Below are 21,131 nucleotides of genomic sequence, written 5' to 3' on the forward strand. Positions count from 1 at the left end.
TGCACCCTGTTCCCACCTGTGGGTTGTGTGGGTTCAGAGGCAGCCCCATGTTCCTGGGACATTGACAGTGGGTTAGAGGGAGCCTCCTAAAGATGAACCCAAACACACTCAACTGGGGGATGTTTCTGGGCTGGAGAGTGCAGAAGTGATTTATTCAAGGTAAATGAACATTAAGGTTGAGAAGGTAGAGTCGTAAGAGCCAGGAAATTTGATACCTTGGTTTCCACAGTAACTGTGCAAGAGCCCTTATGCCCATAAGTAGCTGTTATGTATGTATAATATATATGGGTACACCTGGGATCCAATTTACAGCTAGAGTGGGATTCATCATTTCTGGAGGGAGATGGGGGGAGTACGTGTGGGGAATGGTTGTTCTGAATGTATTTTTTTAATTGAAGAAGGGAGAAAAACCCAAGAGCTGTGATTTATGCCCAGTCTCATAAACACTTTTTCAAATTTTCCTGCCTCCTGAGCTCTTGTGAATGTGATCATGCCTGACAGAACCGGTTCCTAATGGAAACTCAAAAAATAGGTATACGTTATGATCACAAATTTCCAGAAATGTAGCCAGCCAATGCCCAGGCAGCAAAGATTTGGATGACTGCTGTGGTTTTATATGTGAATTACACCAGCCATGTTAAACCTGTGAAATTAAAATGAGTGAGCTGCTTAAACTGTGGGTTCAGTTCTGCCCTCTGACCCATGCACAGCAGCAGTGAGAAGCCACAGGGACTTCAGGGGATCTTGTGGAGTTCAAGCTTGCTCAGAAAAGAAAGGCAGCACACAAATCCCTCAAAAGGTGATTTAAATGCGACACTACACTGGACCCTTTTGAGAGCTCAGAGATCTGTTCAGCCTCCATGTCCAGCGGAGGGAGCACACTGGGGCAGGACTGCAGCCCTGCATCATCCTGGGGATGCTCAGGGCTGAGAGTCGGTTCCTATATAACCTGGTCAAGACCAAGGTAAGGGTGTCCTGGCTCCCAAAGCAGTGGAAATGCAGGAGGATATTGTTACGTTACCTCTTTTTCCAGAGCTGATACTTGAAGACCACAGGCAGGGACTGCTTCCTTTACATCTGATTCACTTACCACATGAAAACCTGCTGCTCCTGCAGAAATGTACACAAAGTAGGGAAGTTGCTTTGTGTTTGCTAAGTTGTATTTTACTTTTGACTTTTTGTATTCGGCTCCAGAGTGCTTGCAAGGCAGGTGGTTAGCAGAGCAGAGGTCTGGACCAGCCAGATGTGTTCAGTATAGGAAACAGTGAGAGGTAACAAGCCTGGTGTGGTTTTTGCAGTCACTTTTTCAGAGCAGAATTGCATAGGATTCACCTGGTGTTCCTGGTCATGCACCCCCCTCATATGTGTATGCTCATGGCGGGGGGAGGGGGGGAACTAAACAGAGAAACACCTGACTGTTTGTGGTTTGGGTTTGTTGGATACCTGACAGCTTCAGTAGAATGAGAGAACATGCCTCTTGTTGATAACAGCACTAGAAATGGTGAAATGCTCTGGAGTGTAACTGAAAAATAGAAAGCAGGCTGTGGTTGGGAGGCCGAGTGGTTCTTTCACTCTCTTTATACCAGGCCAAGACTTTGAGGCTTTTGCATTTTGCATACCTAATAGAGATGACATTGCCGTCCCTTTTTATAAATCAGTTGTGACTATACTCTTGCCACTAGCTCAGTTTGTTCCCTACTTTGCCACCAGTGACTTTCTGTAAATTTTCAGTTCTTGGTGGACTGGGTATGTATAATTGAATCTCTTGTTAATAGGTAGAGCACTACCTATTTTGTGTTTATGTAATCTATAGATGCTCTGCTGCACTGGAAACTTAGATCCAAATTACAATGTTTAACCAGAGCATATAGCTTATGGCAGAATAATATTTGCAAGTCTGAGCTCTGCAGACCATTTACAGTTAGAGCGCCCTTGGCATCTTCTTTTTGCTGCTTACAGAGTTCTTCCTATTCTTTTCAACACTTGTGTTTTAGCAGTGATGATATCGAATGTTCAGATGTCATAAATGCAGGCTGTGAAGCCTCACATTGAAATGACACGTTTTCCTTGCAGTTTCTCCAACCCATTATCATTCTAGTTGTGTTTCACATCTGATGGTTGTGAAAAGTGACCAAGGGAGAATGCAGATAAGTTACTGGATGGCAGCGTGTGTTGCAACATGCAGTGACACTGAGAAAATGTGCCAGTGTTTAGGTAATCAGTAGAAACATTGAGAAAATAATTGCTGTTAGCATATTGTGCTAGCAGCCGCCAGAACAGCACTAATTTCTGGGTCTGATTGTGAAGAAGACGGAGCAGCCGCTGTGTTCTATATGTGGCTGTGTCTGACACAGAGCAGTGAACAGACGAGCACTTATTCAAATTTTTGCTGGCTGTTGCCTTTCCTGGAGTCCTCTAAATAGATACAGTTCACCAGTAGAACGGTTTTTCCGTATACATCAATTTTGAGTCCCATGACTTTGCCAGCCCCCTTCTATTGCTTTTAATTTTCGGTTTGGGGTACTTGTTTGTACCTAGTGAAGATGGGGCAAAACTCAAAACGAAACCTGTGAGTTCGTTAACTCTGCTCATCACGTACCTGCCCACGAGGGCTCCTTTGACCCAGACGTGTTACTGCTGTCTCAGGATTTATTATGAAAGTGCAGAGCTTGCTTTTGGAAATGCCCATTCATCATGATAAAAAGATAGCTCAGATTTTTCAGCTTGTTTAAAAACAAAGTCTTTAAAAAGAAAAAAAGGTAAAAAAAAAAAAGTCTTTAAAAATGTTTTTTATTTGTTTAAAATAAAGCCAGTGACTGCTTTTGCAAGGTTCCAGTGGTGCAGACAGGCATGGTGAGGTCAAGATGCATGTAAAATAGCAAGATGGCAAACTGGGGTTTCTAATTTCTCCCCAGGTTGGAATAGGTTCACTCCTCTGGGTGTTGCAAAAGTATTGCTTCAGGAGCAGTTTGAGTAAAGGAAGTTGTTCGCGGCTTGGGCTCCAGCAATCGCTTTTTGCATAGAGGGCACTGTGCGTGCTGCGCAGGCACAGCGCAGGGAGGAAGCGAAACTGCTGCTCGAACTCAAAGCTGGGAGAGTTCTAATGGTTTGGAGGGTTTGGTTGCAAAAGGGTCTGAGAGCTGTAGCAGAACTTCCAGTTTTCACTCATTGAGACTTGGGTGCTTTGACTCAGGTGCTTTTGAGTGGCATTTGGATTTGTTGGCTGCTCTGAATGTGTGGGTTTGTGGAGTATGTGTTTATGTGGAGCTGATAACTGTGTACTAAGTGCAATTTATTGCACACCTTTGACCACCTCACCTGCGTTTTGCCCAATCTCTCTTTCTCCATATCAGGCAGTAAGTCAGGGAGATCGTTAGGAAAAAGGCTGTGAGAATGGTGAGGAGGGGAGGAAGAGGAGAAGCAGAGATGGTCTCACCAGGGTCCAGTCCTTCCTATCTTTCCCCTTTGCTTGCATCTTGAAGCATTCAGGGTGGGATGTCCTCGGGCTCACCACTGCCCAGATTTCCTGTATCAATGAGTGCGATGGCATGGAGCCTTAGGAAAAAGAGGGCTGAGGATTGTGCAGGTTGGGTGGTGTGGAAGAAGGGCTGGGTTTGGTTTTTCGTGGGGTTGAAATGGCCCTTTGCTGGCCTGATCAAGGAATTGGTTGTTTGCTGGTTTTGTTGATGATGTGGAGTGTGAATTGCTTTCTTATATCCAGATTTTTCCCAAAAGAGCTGTTTTGCAGTGAGCGATACAGTTTTGTGCTTATGTCCAAGTGGTGTGCCTTCGTGCCACTATGCAGGATTAACGTGCATTGCCCATGTTGGGGAGGTGTTCCCTCTGGAGCCTGGGGAGGGATTGCTGAAGTAGGCAGCATCTTTCCAGGTTTCCCTTCTCCTGGAGGAGCTTGTTATTTCTGGTGCCTTGTGTGTCCCAGGCAAAAAAAAAAAAATAATTCAGGTGATAGTGTTATTTGATGGAAGCAGGAGCTGGTTTTAATGTTGGTGCTTGGCTCTGGGGACACTTTCCCAATCCAGTCCTTGTTGCTAAGTGGTTGCCAAATGTGGCATTTTGGTCCGCAGATGTGGCTGGGAGTTTCCAGTGCAGATAATTGAAATACTGTCTTTGAAGGACGCAAATAAATGCGAGCAACTGTTATCATGGTGCTACAAGTATTTTGCACTTGTCTGGGAAAAAAATTACTTGGAAAATATGAAAATCCTTAGTACTGCATAAAATTATTCAAATTACAGTAAAACATGAAGGGCAATCTACTGGTTGAATACATGCCATGGAGATGTGTGTGAAAGGATGCATTTTGACAAGAGAATCTCAGTGAATTTCTTTGCTTTTTAATACAATGTCAGGTGGGATGCATCTCCCAAAATAAATCGGAAAAGTGGTAACAGCACATGGTTTTGCAAACTTGAGGTGTATTCGAGGTCAGTGAGAGCTGGCAGGAAGACAGTGTGAGTTTGGTGACAAAAGGCAGCCCTGATGGAGACCTGATGCTGGGATTGCTTTTAAATTTGCTGGGAGCAGGGAGCACCCAGCCTAGCTGCAAGACACCAGAACTAAGCCGTGATCCCTGCCGGGTTGGATGCTCAGACTTCAGCTTGAGGAAATCTTGTTGTATGACTCTGTCTTGGCTCGTTGCTGGGGTGCATGTGCTCCAAAAGGACTGTGGCACAAGGCTGCAGTTAGGGAGGTGCTTTTTGGCATGGCTGTTGTGGGTGCACAGTCCTTTGGGGGAACGCCAGTTGGCTTTTGCAGCCCAGCTCGGGAGGCTGTGTATTGCTCTGGGGTTGTGGAGAGAGGGGGGGAGGCAGGCGAGGGAGACATGAGGAACTGCACTGGTAGGTTTGCACTGTTTTGGGGGGGTTAACCACTGTGCGGTAGGTGCAGCTTGCACATGGCCTCTGTCTTTGCTCTGGAAGGTTTTGTGTGGGTCTGCTCTCAGTGTCCAAGCTGAAGAAAACCTGAGCTTTACATAGTACCATGCCTTTAATAAAGACTAAAAATCAAAAGGGCAGCTCAATAGTGGTCTCTAAACTTCTGAGTTGGGATGGCGATGGTGTGAGGACTAGATTTTATTGCAAGTGAATTGGGGGCTAAACATACAAACTGAGTTGTGAGAAGGATGAATGTTGAACCCATGTTATGACCAAGTTTTTGAAGTATTTTTACCATTTTGACTGAGCTCTAGTATCAAGAGTATCGCACGGTGTAACTCTGTTCTTACTGAGGCACAACCTTAGTATCACATCCAGTGAGATGTATTGATCATGGTATGTGGTATAAATAAGCAGTGCCATGTGGCTCTGGTGCTTCAAAAGGTGCTGAGGCTAAACCATCCTAAGCAAAAAACTATTATTTGCAAACCACCAAGCCAGCTGTTCCTGTACAACTGCTAAAAAAAAAATAATAATAAATGCCTGTGCCTTCCAGCTGGTCACCTGAATCAGCAACTGCATGAGCACAGAGCTGTGTTTGGCTGGTTTTGTGTCTTTCTCACAACTGTTTCACACAGCTCTTTAAATGAGTAACCTGCCTTTCCAAGAGTTCATATGTAAGTTCAAACTAATGAACCAATCTAATGGGAAAGCTGCTTTAAAAAATAAAAATGACCGCTGTGTGACTGAGAGTGGTTTAGTATGTCTGCTCAGGTACGGAGAGATGCTGTGCTGCGGTGTGCTTCTGTGGGGCTTTGCACTCATCATTTTGCCAAAGCTCTTTAAAGCAAGCATTAAAGAAGTGAGTAAAGCTGTCACCAACATGGGGAGGCCTGAAAGAGCCTGAGGGCTGGGGTGGTTGGTCCGAGGAGCAGAGAGCATGGGGGACCTGCCACTGGTGGCTGCTGCTGAAGGGCTCTGCCCATGTGCCTGCAGCCCTTCTGCTTGAGCGGTCATCTGTAGTAGCGCTTGATTATGGTTTTGCTGCAAGAGAGAACGGAAAGAGACTTTGGACTAACCCATGAGTAAGCAAGGAAAAGGCAGGTTTTACCTTTCCTTGGTTGTCTGTGGTGTTGGGGGTTATTTCTTCTAGGTTGCTGAAAGACCTTCAGTGGGAGGTCAGAGCAGTCAGTGCTGTGCAGAAACCCCACCAACAGCCAGGATGTATGCGGTGGTGCTCCCCTGGGGTCTCTCTGCTACTCATGACCATCAGATTAGGACACGATCATGTTCAGTAGTTGTTGGTGGACCCGTCTTCCACAAACATCTAATCATTTCTTAAACCCATCTGCACTTCTGAGTCTTTGTAGTATCCTGTGGCAATGAGGTGCATAGCTGAATTTTGCTCTAGATGAAAAGTATTTCCATGTGTTTGTTTTCAACCTCCTGCTTGTTAATTAGGCGACAGGTGGGAAAATCAGCGTACTTTACCTCTTGTCTTTTTTTTTTTTTAAATATTTTATGCCTGCACAAATGGCCGTGGGAATGCAGCCCAGCCGTTGGGTATTTCCACTCTGGTAATTTAGAACAGTTGTGGTTACACAATTTATTTTGCATATAGTAGGGATAGTTTAATAGCAGAAGTTTGGTATCTTCTAGAAGGCCATGAGAAATGTCATGTCTTGCACAGAGATTATTTTTGTTAAGGAATCAGTCAACAGTTGGCAACCACAAGGGTTGTGTTTCCATCACCCAAGAGAAGTGGTATGGGGAAAAAGTTGCCTTTCCCTCACTGAGCAGGTTTCGGAGAGGGACAACTTGGAAGGTGTTTCTGGCTGGATATTGCTTTAGGCTTTGTCTTAGAGCGAGGAAGATTTTTATTGTTTTAATGAACATGTTATGTACTTCAGCAGATGTGCTTGATTCTCTCCTTTCTGACTGCACTTAGTTGAATCAGAATACAGCAAGAGAAGGAAAATCTAAGCAGGAAATAAAGCGGTGAAAAAATAAAGATGCCTCCAGAGAGAAGATCCGTAAGAGAAGAGAAATGTTACCAAAGGGGAAGTGTTTGTTGCTGGCCTCACCCTTACTTTTGAGGAAGAGCATCTGTACTCAGCTGCTTTAGCTGTTTGAAATAGGCTCCTTGGAGTGAAGCGTCACCGGCGGTCTAGCTGGGTTTTAATGCATCGACGGCACTTTGCTGGGAAGGACTTGTTAGCTTGTGTTGTAATGCTCAGAAAATGAGTGGAGCCTGCTAAGCTCATTAGGGTGCCAGTCATCATTTGTGGCCACTGCTGCAAAGGGCTCGCAGTCTGGCCGAAGCCAGTTAGAGGTGTTTTTGTCCTGTGAGCCTTTCATTCCCCGGGGTCATTCTGTACTGCTTCTTCCCAGCTGGCCTGGAGCACTTGCACCACCTGCGGTGGGGGCTTCATCCGAAGTGGTTAATGCTTTTTGTCAGACGGTCAAGATCAGATGGACTGGCTGAATGGTCTTCTGCAGTAGCTTTGCTGGGGATTTCAGAAACACAGCAGAGATCCTGTTGTCCTCTCTTGGGATGATGACAGTGGCTGTCTCCAGAACCGGAGGCCACAGATTTTTTTATTTGAAAACATACTGTATTGCCACCGTGACTGCAGTCAGGATGCTAACGAGGTCCGGAAGACCTTATTAACACAGTGTTCCTTCTTTCATGCTTTCGTACTACTTCTTGAATAGTTGGTACTGGGATAGAAGAGAGCTGCTGGGAGGAGAGCAGTGCTGTGTCTGTGTGACCTCCCGGGCCAACAGTGGAGGACTCATGAAATCTCAGCAAAACTGTTCAGGAAAGGGAAAGGCTCACATAAAAATCAGGACTTTAACTCTTTCCTTTTGTTTGTTCCACACTTTCTGGAAAGTAAAAGCTGTACTTTGGAAAAGGCTTGTTTGGAAGGGGCTGTTCTAAGCTACCTCCATCAGCTGTGGGCTACAGGTTCCTGGGTTTTCTTGTGCGTGCCAAAAAGAAGTTAGTCCTCTTTGCTTCCCAGCCACTTGAGCAGATCAGGACTGTGCCCTAGAAATTCAGGACAAGATAAGCTCAAACTCTGAGAGAGGGGAGGGAGAAGCCAGGCTCATTATTTGAGATGCCTCTTGAGAAGGAAGGCAAGTGTCTGAACTGCTGCCTCAGGATATGCTAATGGCACCTGGGTCTGAGAGCAGACGGCAGCCAGCAGAAGAGCATTAAAAGATGATACTGATGCATGATCTAACAAAAACTCCTCTTGTTTTTCTTTTGTCTGTTGTCCTTCAAGACCTTGATTCCTACATTTCTGCCCTCCCTTCTGAGGAGACTCAACGTTGCATGGTTTACATTGCAGGCATCCAGGTCTTACAAATGAAACTGCTGTTGTACTAACTGGAAGTGCAGGGAGCACTGAAAATGCTGCCATAACTGTAATAGCCACGTGATTTCAGATACTCGAGGGTATAGTAGTAGTATGTAAAAGGGGAAGACTATCAAACTGTCCTAGTTCTGCTGATTAGAAGTTGTTCAAATAAAGTATGTGTACAACCTAGTCTTCAATAGGCTGATATCAGCTGGGAAGCTAGACTGTTTTCAAAGCTTATCTGCTTGCTTATCACCTTGTTGGTAGCAAGATCTGAATTCATGGCTTCATTTGACCTAAGGTTTAATTATGAGGGTAAGCTCAGGGGATGGCATATGAGCTCCTGCCTGGCACTGAACTGTAAGGTATCTGTGTACTCTGCACATGCAGTTACTGCTTTTTCTTGTTTTGTTTTATTTATAGGTGGACTCTGATCTAGTATTGCCAATTCCCTTTATCTTTGATTGTAAAGTACCTTCTGCTCTCTAGAAATGAGGGTGCATTTCTGCACGCCGGTGTGAAGAACAGAATGGAGCAATTCAGAATCATTTGGGAAATGAATTCTCCATATACAGTGGGATTTCTCCAAAATTCCATGGTTTGCTTTGCATCTTTAGGGAGGGAGATGCTGCCTTAAGCTCTGCATCTTTTGTGTGTGGACAGACCTTAGAATAATATCTACTGATAATAGCTGAGATGGCAGAAAATGACAGAGAAGCCTATTGCATGCTTACTGCTGCCTTTCTCTTTTTCAGAGAGACTGTTTAGTTCCTCTGTTGGATTTGGCTGGTTTGTTCCCAGGACTCTGCACCACTGAACCTGGTGTCTGAAAAGGGCTTTACCTGGGTAAAGCCAGTCTGGCTGTATGAAAGTCTTTGGGAGAAGCAGAGAACATTCCCTGACTAATTTATCTGTAGGGGGTATTTTCTTGCCACTCTACCATCCTTTTATGCATGACTTAGCTTCCCAGTCGACTAAAGCCTTTGAAGTTAGATTGCAAATAGCTCTTCAGCTATCCCTTCCCCCCATCTGAAATAGGGAAACCAGAACAACCATTGCTGTGGAAAGAGCCTGCCTTGTTACATGGCTCCCCAATGTTAACACCCCTCTCTCTTTTCCACCTTCCTTTTCCTTACCTCCTCCTCCCCCCATAAAGAAACCTTTTTTCCCCCTTAATAAGATCTACTTAAGACTTGAGGGAAAAGGCCATGGTTCCATAAGATGGTAAATCCAATTTTAGGGTGTTTCATATGTGATGAAAAACACTATGGTCGCATGACACAGCCCCTGAATTGGCACACATTCGCCCTGCCAGTTCGGATTTGTTCACATAATGCAGAAGGGACGACTGTCCAGGCAAGCTTTGCATTGGGGCACGCATGGGCTGCCCAGGCATCCCTGATCTTGGGCTGGGGGCCAGTGACTCCCCCGCCTCATACTCTCACTGTATTTTGTGATCTGTCCAGTTGTATGTTCATGTTTGTCTCCGCTCAAATCTATGCGGTCAGGGGGTCTGGAAGTCTCTGCATTGATGAATGTGGACCTAAAGGATGTTATGTTAGCCTGCATGCTTCCTAGAGCTGTCTGCAGGCACCAGTGAGTCTCTTGTGCATGCTGGAAGCCCAGGGGCAATATCTGGCATCTCCAAATAGCTCTTCTTCAGCGATCTTGCCAACAGGAGCAGTGTAACTGCATCATATGCCATGAAGCTTGCAGTTCAGAGCCTCCTTTCCCTTTCAGAAGAGAGAAAGATCTGAATTAAGCCACCCCTTTTGTGGAAGGTAACACACTTGCTAAAAAACAGAGCAACCCCCTTGGCAAGTTATTGCCCTCTTTGCCAGTTTACCTCTTCAGGCTTTCTGCTGAGGCAAATCTGGCAGATGTTCATCCACTGACTTAATTTATGGCTCTGATGATTGCTGCCCTAGGAAGCTCTTGCAGTGGGCTCTTGACAGTCATGTTGAAAACTGAAGTGTGGTGCTCTCTTGGCAAGAGAATGGATTTTTGAAACTACTGAACATTGGTGGAGTCTTCTCCCCTTGAGATCACATTCTCAAGTTGTCTTGTTTCTGAATCAGTGAAGATCTGGTTACCTCCGACCACTAACGGCACTGCATTTGCTTCCCATCTCTGTCCTCTGCTTCTTGTAGAATTATCTGTCCTTCCTTGGATTGCTTGCTAACTAAAAGAAGGGTTTTATCTCATGGTAATGCATAGAGGCTCCTGAATGGGTGCTTCTTACTCCAGAATGCATCTCAACTTTTGGAAAGAAGAATCCATGCCCTGTTTGATACAGCCACTGGAGAGTCTATGTACAGTCAAGCAAAAATAGCCTGAACTCCTGTTCAATTGTTGCATTAATTTTCTTTTATTTTTTGGTTTTGTCATGGACCATTTCATGGCCTATGTCTAACATTCAGGGGCTTTGCTTTGGGAAATACTGATTGAAGCTACTGTTCCGTTCCTTTCCTTGGAGACACTGATGTTATTCCACTGTCCTGCAGGGAAAAGGCAGAGGATAATCCCCTCTGGAGTCTGAAATGGTGCACTGAAGTGTCGAGACCCATCTCTGATGCTCAGTGCATCAGAGGGCCTGCAGGAAACTGGCAGTGCAGTTTTACGTAAGTCTGGGATGCTGTCTTTGGCACTTCTGCCCATCATACAGGAGTAATTTCAGCTCTTTTTGTCATCTTAATTCACTAGATTTTCTAATGATGGCAAGGACCATTGGGCAGCCTTCCAGCTCTCCATCTGTCCTTAAAAACACAAGTTGATTTACTTATATTTCTAGTGTCAAGAAACATTGGAAGTGAGAGAGGAGACCTTTTCCCTTTGTAAGTGTTAGCTCTGTGTGCCTCCCCCTCTTGAGCCTTTCCTGCCGTGTGCTGAAAGCCCAGGTGAGTTCCTTCCTTGCATCCTTCCAAATCCCAGCTTGTGGCATCTCCCCATGTACAGGATGGTCTAATTAGGGACCAGCACCTGAGGCAGCACATTGGGAGATGCAAACAGGCACCATGGTGGCATTTCCTCACCCCTGTCCCCCTGTTCTGGGACTGATGGGGACGTCTGGGGAATTCTCCCTCTATCCTTCTGTGGTCTGAAGTATCAACTTAAAAGTTCCCTTTTGACATTAGAAGAAAAAAAGAAAGTGGTGTAAGTTCGGCTGGTGTTTACCGTGCTGTATGTTTACAATGAGTACTTCAATATTATTGTCACTTGTTTTACTCGTTGTGCAGCCCTGTAGGCGTGGGGAGAATTGTCTGTGCCAAAGCAGCACTGCAGGTAAAAACGAGACCAAAACACAAGCTGAACCAATAGAGTGTATGTGTCAGGTAGGATATTGGCATCTTAAGAGCTTGAATTCTCTTTTTCAAGTAGCAAAAGATACTTTAGCAATTGATAATGAAGAAACCAAAACACCCAAGTAACATCTCTCCTTCTGGGAGAAATCCCTGCTCCATTGCAGCTTTTTTGGTGCCCCATTTTGTGGGACACAGCAGTGAGTCCATTGCCCTGATCTGTGTTTTGCTCTGCTTTGTTTACAACCTTTGCCTGCGAGTTAGATTTGCAAAGTGCTGTATAAATATATAGCTATATAAAAATCTTGCAGTCTTCAGCTCTTGAGGTAGAAATACATGTTGCTGACGATATTTATAATCACTGATCTGTAATGTTAATCTTTCAATTTGCCTGTTACTGAGCCGGGCATTTTATTATAGTACAAATACACCTGAAAGCTGTCCCAATTAAAAGCTGCTGTGATTGCAGTTGCTTGCTCTGACAGTAGCAGGAGGATGGGTACTCTCTTAGATGCCCAAAGGAGGAGGCAGTAAACAAACTTCAGCGTAGATCCAGCTGCAGTGGTGGTGTGCTGGCTGACATGGGCCACCACGGGTGCTGGTGACAGCACAGTTATCTGGACAGGCTTGAAAGCTCACCTGGGAAGATGCAGGCAGCTCTGTGGGGTTTTTTTTTTTTGCTGCTGTAGCTAAACTGCTGGCAAACCAGCTTGAGTAGCTCTGCCCTCCCGTATTCCCCTTCTACAACACCAGCAAAGTACCACCCTTGTGTGTGTTCTTTCAGAGGGAGATAACTATAATTATAGTTAGCAAAGTAAAAATATTTGCATGTATTGTAACTACAGTGCTGAGTCTGCCTTGTTCATGCCTGACACTGTGAGGTGTGAATGCTTAGCATGGTCCCTCTGCCATGTCATCGTGCCCGAGTGTTGTACTCCCAGTAAGCAAAGAGGGCAGTTCAGAGGCCTGGCTCCTCTTCACGTGCTTTGCCCAGAACATGGGGAACCTGCAGGCTTTTCTTTAGCTAAAAGCAGATTGAAAATGAACTTGGGAATACCTCTGAAGCCCTCACTTTGCTCCAATATGTAGGTTTTGAACAGCCAGAGGTATTTCACTCTGTTAGCAAAGTGAATGGTGGGATTCTGTGGGCCTGAGTTGAATGTGTTGGTTTGTTTTTTTTTAAAGGAGCTTTTCACTGAAATTGTGGCTTTGAGGAAGAGTTGCAGGTGGCTGGTGTGCATCTTCAGGCTTCCTTTTTGTTCTGGGTGATGGCGTAAAAAATGTGGCAGGTTTGAAATGTCTCGTTCTCTTTAATATGCTCTGCTGAAGGAGTCTGGGAAGGGAGTTGTGCATTAGAGAATTTGGGCTATTTTCACCCTGGGATCACAGTGTATCACACTAGGGCTGTTTCTTTTGTCAAACGCAGAGCGTGGGCAGCGAGGAGTGCGGCCTGAGCTCAGTGTGGGGAAGCAGCCACAGCTGGGGAATAGGAAGTTAGAGGGACCTGGAGTCTGTTCTCGGCTCTGTCAGCGCCTTGGTGTGCAACCTGTTTGGTCAGTTGTCCTCTCCCCCTCACGTCCGAAGGGTTTTCTTTCCCTACTTTTTTGTAAGGATAAATGTGAGACTTGCTCACGTGCGAATTTTTTAGACCCTTGGATGGACTTAATCCAAAACCAAGTGATGACTGTTTGACCAGGTGATGAAAACTTTTTATCCAAGAGCCACTTCTGATTTTAATTCTAGCTTTATTGAAAAGCTGCTTCTTAACATTTTATATGGCAAAGATGTGCAGTATTTAAATACAGAGTTTTTGAAGTTTCAGGGCTTAAAGAGTAAATTTTGTTGTTCTTTCTGGTTTCTGCGAGTGCAAGTTACAGCAGGCTTAAAGGTTTGCTACTTCTTGCAAGCATGGGATGCTTCACTTTGTTAAAACTAATGACCTTGCACTGTGCAGCATGCCATTGATCCTGCATTTCATTATTTTGATGCACCAGAGCTCAGCCAGGCTATGTCAGAGTAGTTGCTACATTCAGTGATAGAAGTTCCCTACCTCAAATATAAGCAACTTGGTACCCAGCAGAAGATTTAAGGGTACCCAGCAGAAGATTTAAGTGAAATTAGCTGTAAGCTGATGGTATTCAAAATGCATGTTGAAATTCTGAGTAAATTCTTTATCAGATGGCCTTTTTAAAAGGAAATGAGAGCATGTGAAGTTCCTCTGCTGGTAGGAAAGGTAGTGAATGGCATGTATGATGAAGTTCCCAACCACTGCCATGCTGTCAGTGCTCCTCTGGATTGGGGAGAGAACAGCCTCTTGACATCGGGAAACTGCCAGTTCTGCATGCAAATATTAGGATGTAGATTCTTTTTTCTGCAGGTATGAATGTTTGCTTGCTAAATGCTGGGTATTGCTCTGAGAGAAGACCAGCACCCTGCATTCAGTGGCTCTCTACCCTGTCACTTAGGCTGATCCAGGAGTGAGATCTCAGGGTGTTCTCCTCAACTGGAGAGGCTCTGCCTGTGCTAAAACGCGCTGTACCGGTATTAAAGGTGGCAGTTAGCATTTTGGGTGAACGATGAACGAGGCCATTTATAACCAGTTGCACTGATGTGAATCTCTCACAACAAATTTGTGTCATTAAAACACCTTTGGAAAAATGTGTCATGCATATAATTAAATACCTGTTTTGCTAACTCTTAATTAATGCAAAGTAAAGGTGGCAACAGAAATTAATTTAGTTGGAAATGGCTTTTCTCTGTGGGTTGAAGGGAGGTTTTCTGGAAGTGTTGTGCCAGATGCCCTCAGAAATGGACAGGTGAACTCCAGGACTGATCGACACAGCTTTTTTGACAATGATGGCCATGACATCCTCATAGCATTGCATATACTATATATTGGCTCACCTTTTTCCCCTTGTGAGAGCAAAGGGGGAGGCCAGCTAGAAGCTGGTTTCTTCGAGAGGACAATGTATAGCTATTTTTCATCTCTACCCTGAGAGGTATTTGGTAGCAACCACAGTACATCCAGGTTCAGACAGGTGAGTGAAAAAAAAATCCATGTAACAGAAGATCTTTGTATGTCTCCCCTTGGTTTTCTGTTCTGTACCTTGATCTTTTTCACTCAATTGGCGCCCATGTTTTCCCCCTTTAGATATGACTTTCCTGTAACTGCTCATCCACTTTAAATATTAATTCCTCTTAACTTTGTTCAAAGACTCCTTGTAGATTATCCTCTCTTGGTTTGACCTCTTTCCTAACCTCGTGTGTTCTCCTCCTGCCTCCCCCACCTTTTTGATCTGTTTCTCCCTGCCTTTTAATGTCTTTCTCTTTCCCTTTCCATCTTGCTTGGGATAAAACTGGAGCACAGACTGTGTTCACTGTGCAAGTGCAGGTGAGTTGTCAGCGCAACATTGTAGGAAGCAGGAAATCTGTTACTGCTTCCTGCAGACCCATCTGAGCACCAGAAGAATTAAAAAAAAAAGAAAAGACAAAAAATCTTTCGGTCGTCAAAAAATGCTAGTTATTGCTTTAGCAGTTCTTATTTCAGCTTAAGTAAAAATAAATGCATGTATGGATGAAGAAAGCTGCTGTGCCTTACAACATGGAGTCTGACTAGTCCTGCCACCTCTGCAGTTTCAGGATCAGCTTTTTCTAGCTGATATTTCCTTCAAGAGGGAAAATCAGTCTCATTTATCAGGCAGGATTCTTTGGTACTGAGACTGAGTAAAGGGCTAGATGGGACTGGGCTCTGGGTGATGGGCAGGAGCGTGCAGGTCACCTATGGCAGGACTGGCTGAGATGGGCTGTTCTGGGCTGGTGTGGTGCTCCAGGAAGAGATGGCACGTTGGCTTGGGCAGGCACTTTGTGACTGGGACTGTGCTCATCAGAGACTGGTGTTAGATGGCCCTAGGAGGGAGCAGGATCCTGCAGGAAGGACTAGTGGTCAGGGAGGATTTGTGGCTTGGAGCTCCCTGTGGCACTGCCTGGTGCTGGTGCTCCACTGAGACTTCGTGGTCGACTTTCTTCCGTACCCCATTAGATGAGGGTACTATGTGACTAGGAAGCTGATTTTGTCTATCTTTGGTAGCCTGAACACTCCTGGCTTCCTATCCAACACTGACCTTTAGCATTATCCAGCTTTTGCAATTGGAGCCATTGCTTTTAACAGTGCCTTTTGTGTTCACTGACTGAAAAATGGGGTCTGTTTTGCAGGAAACTTGTTTACACCTGCCACAGTCATCATCTTTGCTCCTTTCACTGGAGCTGCAGTAGTTGAAACTGCAGAATGTCCTCTCATTCCCCAGCATCCTCGGTGTGGGACGTGACTGCAATAGAACAGCTGGGGAGAGGATGGAGGGTGTGAGACCTACTTAGAAGTGTTAGCCAGATGTGGACAGCTCAAGCAGGAGGTGCTACGATTTGGCTTTGGAAAGACTCGAGTGCAATAGGTTATTATTCCTATTTCTTTTTAGCTATTCATTTTAGGATTTACAAAGCAGCCCTCGGAGTACCTCCCTGCGTGTACAGATGCGCTAGAGCAACTATCAGGGAGTCCCCTCTGCTACCGTTAGCAGGGGGTCGACAGCATTCGCTGCAGGGTTTGCCATGCTCATGCTTTCAGCCCTTTTTTGTGGGGGTAGACCGTGGTCTCCTTGTTGAGCTGAGGGGTTGGGCATTTTCAGACCACTAAAACTGTGAGTGGGTTTCTGGGGCGACCCACAAGGTGCTTGAGCTGGTGTGTTCATGCTGCAGCAGAAGAATGCAGGGAAGCCAGGGCGAGGGGAGGTGCTAGGACAGGAGGATTTGCAAAGTTGCTGTTGCAAGCGTTGTGCTCAGCCTGCTCTCTGGTGGTAGCTGCTGTAGCAGAGATGACCTTTGATACAACACGAAGCATTTGGTTTGATTTGGATAGTTGTGGTTGCTCAGTTTCATACAGCTACAGTTCATAGCAGAGTCATCAACTCAGCTCTTTTGTTCCCTTACCCCCGTGCGAAATTCACAGGTTAAAAATCAAATTACACCAGCTTCAGGATGAGAGCTGTCAACAAAGCCTGCTTCCCAGCAGCTCTCCCCGGTGCAGGTTCTCCAGCGTCTGGTGAGAGCTGAGCTCTATTGCTCTTTTCTTTCAGATTGGGGAGACAAGTAGGAGGGCAGATAGAGAGGCACTTGCTGGCACAAAACATGGAAGAAATTAACATCTTCGGGGTCTTCAGTCAGATTTGGCTGAAAGCAGCCAGCAAGTTCCAAAACTCTTTCCAGGATTGAGATACAGAGAGGCACTTAAAGGTCACTTGATCATGATCTCTTACTGCCTCAGCTGGGCTAGAACCTGCAGCATCCAGGACAGGCAGGTGAGCTCTGGCGGAGGTGGAGCATCGCTGCTGTGCTCTGGTCTGCACTGGTGAACATGGGGATGCTCTTTAGATCAGCTGGTGGCAACATGCGAACTGTTTGGCTTTTTTGTGTGAAGCTGTTGTGAGGAAGGAAGATAAACTGTCAGTGTGCTGGGTATGTCTTCCAGCAGTATTTGGTTGCTTTATTTTTTATCAGGATTTGTTTTAACAATATGTGGGAGGTGTGACAGTCACACGTGTGGTTTCTTTGTGCTGGAGACACCTTCAGGACTGAAGTACCTGTAGGACATAGCGTGCAGGTGTGACCATTTGCTGTTGGGGATGGGGCTAGCTCATGAGCCTTTCCTGTTTTATGAGACCTAATCAGGCAACTTTGAGACTTGAGAGCAAGCAGACACCCTCAGTTTTAATCCAGTTTCCATCCCTTTGACAGTGGAGGTGGGACATTGTTTTAGCATTTTATATAACGTATTTCTTGTGGCTGGTGAAGTATTCATTTTGCCCAAGAACCTGACATATGCTGTGTCTTTGAATCCCAGCATTTATGATGCTGATGTTTAAAGGTAGTTTAAGTAGATTTGGGGTTCTTTTTTTGCATGTGAATTGCTGTGGTCTAGTCAAGACAACTTTTAGCAGCAGCAACCATGTGGAAGTATTGTCTTCCCACAATTAGAGGTTAAGAGTTGACAGCAAATGAGCCAGGGATTATAATTAAAAACCAGGGTAATTCTTTGTGTGTGGTGAAAACTAAGGGATAAAAATTCATGGTGTAATGCACCTGTCAGTATTACATGCAAGTAAGAGATAATGTATCTTGCAGTGAAAGATACTTGGATTGTGTGTATTGTGCTGAGCATGGGAGCAATTCCTCCTATTCCATAGAAGCTGAGGTTTTTGTTCAGTTGGTGCTGATGCTCTTTTAGAAGGCTTTTACCTCTCTGCTTCCTGAGGTCTGACGTGGAAGAGAAAAGCTTCAATAGGCACCAGCTGCTCAGTGGGCCCTGTCTTTTCAGAGCATCGCTCACTTTTCTCCATTCCCAATTAAAATGTGTGTTAAACTTAGCTTTTGTTTGAAGCAGCCGGTGCTGTGGTATTTAATGTAGAACGAATTGTGCTCCTCACCTCTTCTCTCTCTTTTGTCTCAGGGTCAGCATTCTTCGGGGGAGGACATGGAAATCTCCGACGACGAGACCAACCCTGCGCCCATCACAAGCGCAGAATGTGCCAAAACCATTGTGGTGAACTCCTCTGTCAGCAACACAGCTGTGATGGCCCCATCGATTCCCCCCATGCCACCACCAGGATTCCCTCCTCTTCCTCCTCCGCCGCCTCCACAGCCAGGCTTCCCTATGCCTCCACCACTACCTCCACCACCTCCACCCACTCACCCTGCCGTCACTGTCCCCCCACCTCCGCTCCCTGCCCCTCCTGGGGTCCCTCCGCCTCACATCTTGCCTCCGCTTCCTCCGTTCCATCCTGGCATGTTCCCTGTCATGCAAGTGGATATGATAAGTGTCTTGGGCAACCAGTGGGGTGGCATGCCAATGTCCTTCCAGATGCAAACTCAGATGCTGAGCCGCATGATGCAGGCACAAAACACGTACCAGTATCCACCTTTCATGACGGGTCGGATGCAGTTTGTGAATCTTCCGCCCTACCGCCCTTTCTCGATGGGTGCAGCTCTTGGTCGTGGACAGCAGTGGCCACCACTGCCCAAGTTTGACCCATCGGTTCCACCACCGGGTTACGAGCCGAAGAAGGAAGATCCCCACAAAGCCACTGTGGATGGAGTCCTCCTGGTCATAGTGAAGGAACTAAAGGCTATCATGAAAAGGGACCTGAATCGGAAGATGGTTGAAGTGGTAGCGTTCCGGGCATTTGATGACTGGTGGGACAAGAAGGAACGTCTGGCAAAGGTAGGCTTTCCTGTACCCTCTGCTGGCTCCCAGGGAGACCCGTGGTTAGTGCTTGTGGCCAGGGCATAGGTGGTAAGCAGGGGTCTAGAACTGACTTTAAAAAAAACCCTGCTTTACCTTAAATGTTATGGTTACTAAAACAGAAGCAAAAAATAAAGCTGTGGGATAGTTTTTCTGTGAGAAAGCTTGAGGCTGCTGAAATTAAATGGGAGGCATGCATGTCTGTGTCCCTCACCTGGCTGCATGCTGGTCTTCGTGCTGAGGCAGGTGGCTGGACTATGTGCTGGGAACAGCAGACCTCAGCCTGCAAATATCTGGAAGGTGCTCAATCACTACAGGCACCTGCCTTGAGTCAGATTAGTATGTACCTGGGTATTAAACTTGACTTATTTCCATGGTGACACTCCATATATGCAAGCATTTCATGCTGCTTTGTCATCAGAACAAGCACAGGCTGGGAATTTTAGTCCTTCCTAGTCATTGATGGAGGTGCCCCATGCAGAGTTGTCTGTGTGGAGCCATAACTGCTCACCCAGGAGGGGGAAGTGCTGCTCTGTCTCACACCGTCCCACTGATTTGAATGTGAGCCTGAGGAAGAAGTGTTTGGTTTTCAGTGTAGTTCCTCTGCTTTGCGGTGGATCTCCTCAACCACTTCAGCTGTGGGGCCACATCAGGGCAGCCCTGTCTCTGCAGGTGACCAAGCACAGCTCGTGCCTTGTAAGGGTCTCGGAGAGCATGGTTCATCTTTGGTGGTGCGTTGCCCTAGCCAGCCTGCCTGGCTGCTCAGTTCGTTCGATGGGATGCCCTGGCCATGCTGGGGCATGATCTAGGAGGTGTCTGCAAACAAGCTGTTTTCCAGAGGGCTGTAGTGTCCTTACACAGGTGTCTGAGGAGGAGCATTGCTGCAGCTGCTGCTGCCCCAGGACATGGGGCTGGGTGACCTCCTGAGTGTTGCTGCAGCCCCATGGTGCATGTCTGCAGACTTACCCTGCTGGCAGGGCTGGCACAGTCCTGCTAAAAGCTGAAGTCCACCAAGCAGTAGTCACAGGATGAGGCTAGCTGCTTCTACAGACAGGGCACGTACACATGGGAGAGTCCTCTCCACTGTGCTCCTTTCAGGAAGGCCTTCAAGGGGGGCAGGGGCCTGCTTTTATACCTCAAAAGTCTGGGGTTATTCCCTTCCCCTCATCTCCTTTCCCTTTTCCTCCTCCATAAAATTTGAAAAGTTTAGCTTTTTTTTTTTTCTTGGTGGTCTAAGGCACTGCTGGCTGCTTCCAGGAAGGGGTTTGCAGGAGGGGAACAACCCCAAGATCAGGAGACAAATGTGCAAGGGCTTCTTGTGTCTTAAGTGGAAGCTAAATTTTAGCTCCAAAACCCTAAAGTCAGGTGCAGCAGGAGTGTTTGAAATGACTAAGCCTCCATTTTGTGTGCCCCAATTTGTGTGATGAGATCTGTGGGTATTTCCAGTTCTCTGCACTCCTCCCACCTCCCCAGTGCATGTACACAGTGGCAATTAACTCAAAAGCTGAACATTGGCCAAATACACAAGGAGTTCCAGGGATTAGTTAAGAAAACAGCTTTGCATGAATTGTCTGATCCTTTCTCAGCCAATTTAAAGGGTACCTCAGCCAGCGAACAGCTCTGTGATCTAATGCGTGGTGAATTTGTCACTACCAAAAAAACACTTAACACTACAGGAAGGTTCATGCAAGCCTCAAAATTACTATTACAGTGAGTTATTGTAAAAAAAACAAACCCAAAACCAAACCAACAAACCAAACCACAACCTGCAGATGCATTTTCTGTTTCAGCTGCCAGTTTTCAGAGCAATATCTTTACCACCTGCTTTTGTAGGCCAATTGCGTGTTAACTCTAGTGCCTGGGAGAGCTCCTTGGCTTTCCAGGGAGGTTGGTAATGCTGCTGCTTAACAGCTGGTTTATGATGGTGTAATTTGCTCTGGCTTAGAGCTGGCTGGCATGGTGTGCAGCAAGAAATCCAGTCCCTCTCCTCCTGACTGATGCTCAGAGCTTCTGCCTCCTACCAGCGAGCACGTGCTGACACTTTTGGAGGAGACCCTTGAATTTCCAGGGCAGTGAGGGAAACGGATCCAGCAAAGAGTTGCAAAAGCAGCAGCTAAAGTACCCAAGAAATTGTTTTAAATCAGACATCCTCAGTGAAGAAGCAGAAGCAAATCAAGGCAGATCTTTGGTGGCTGCTTGGGCTCTTTTATATCCCAAGCTATGGCTGGATTTAGCATGTTCCTCCCTCACCTGGAATTTGTAACCCACTTTGGGAAGGGAAGCC

General features: G+C 46.0%; 1 protein-coding gene across 3 annotated transcripts in view; it reads left to right on the top strand.

The window, feature by feature from the left end:
- Positions 1 to 21,131, top strand: part of SETD1B (SET domain containing 1B, histone lysine methyltransferase) — a 53,521-nt gene that overhangs the window by 13,606 nt on the left and 18,784 nt on the right. For all 3 annotated transcript variants that reach the window (XM_056326660.1, XM_056326661.1, XM_056326662.1), the window contains one exon: positions 18,056 to 18,826. In XM_056326660.1, coding sequence (XP_056182635.1) covers positions 18,056 to 18,826 — 771 coding nt within the window. The remainder of the gene's footprint in view (positions 1 to 18,055; positions 18,827 to 21,131) is intronic.

This window comes from Falco biarmicus, chromosome 1 (genome assembly GCF_023638135.1).
Source record: "Falco biarmicus isolate bFalBia1 chromosome 1, bFalBia1.pri, whole genome shotgun sequence".
In the NCBI taxonomy this organism is placed as follows: domain Eukaryota; kingdom Metazoa; phylum Chordata; class Aves; order Falconiformes; family Falconidae; genus Falco; species Falco biarmicus.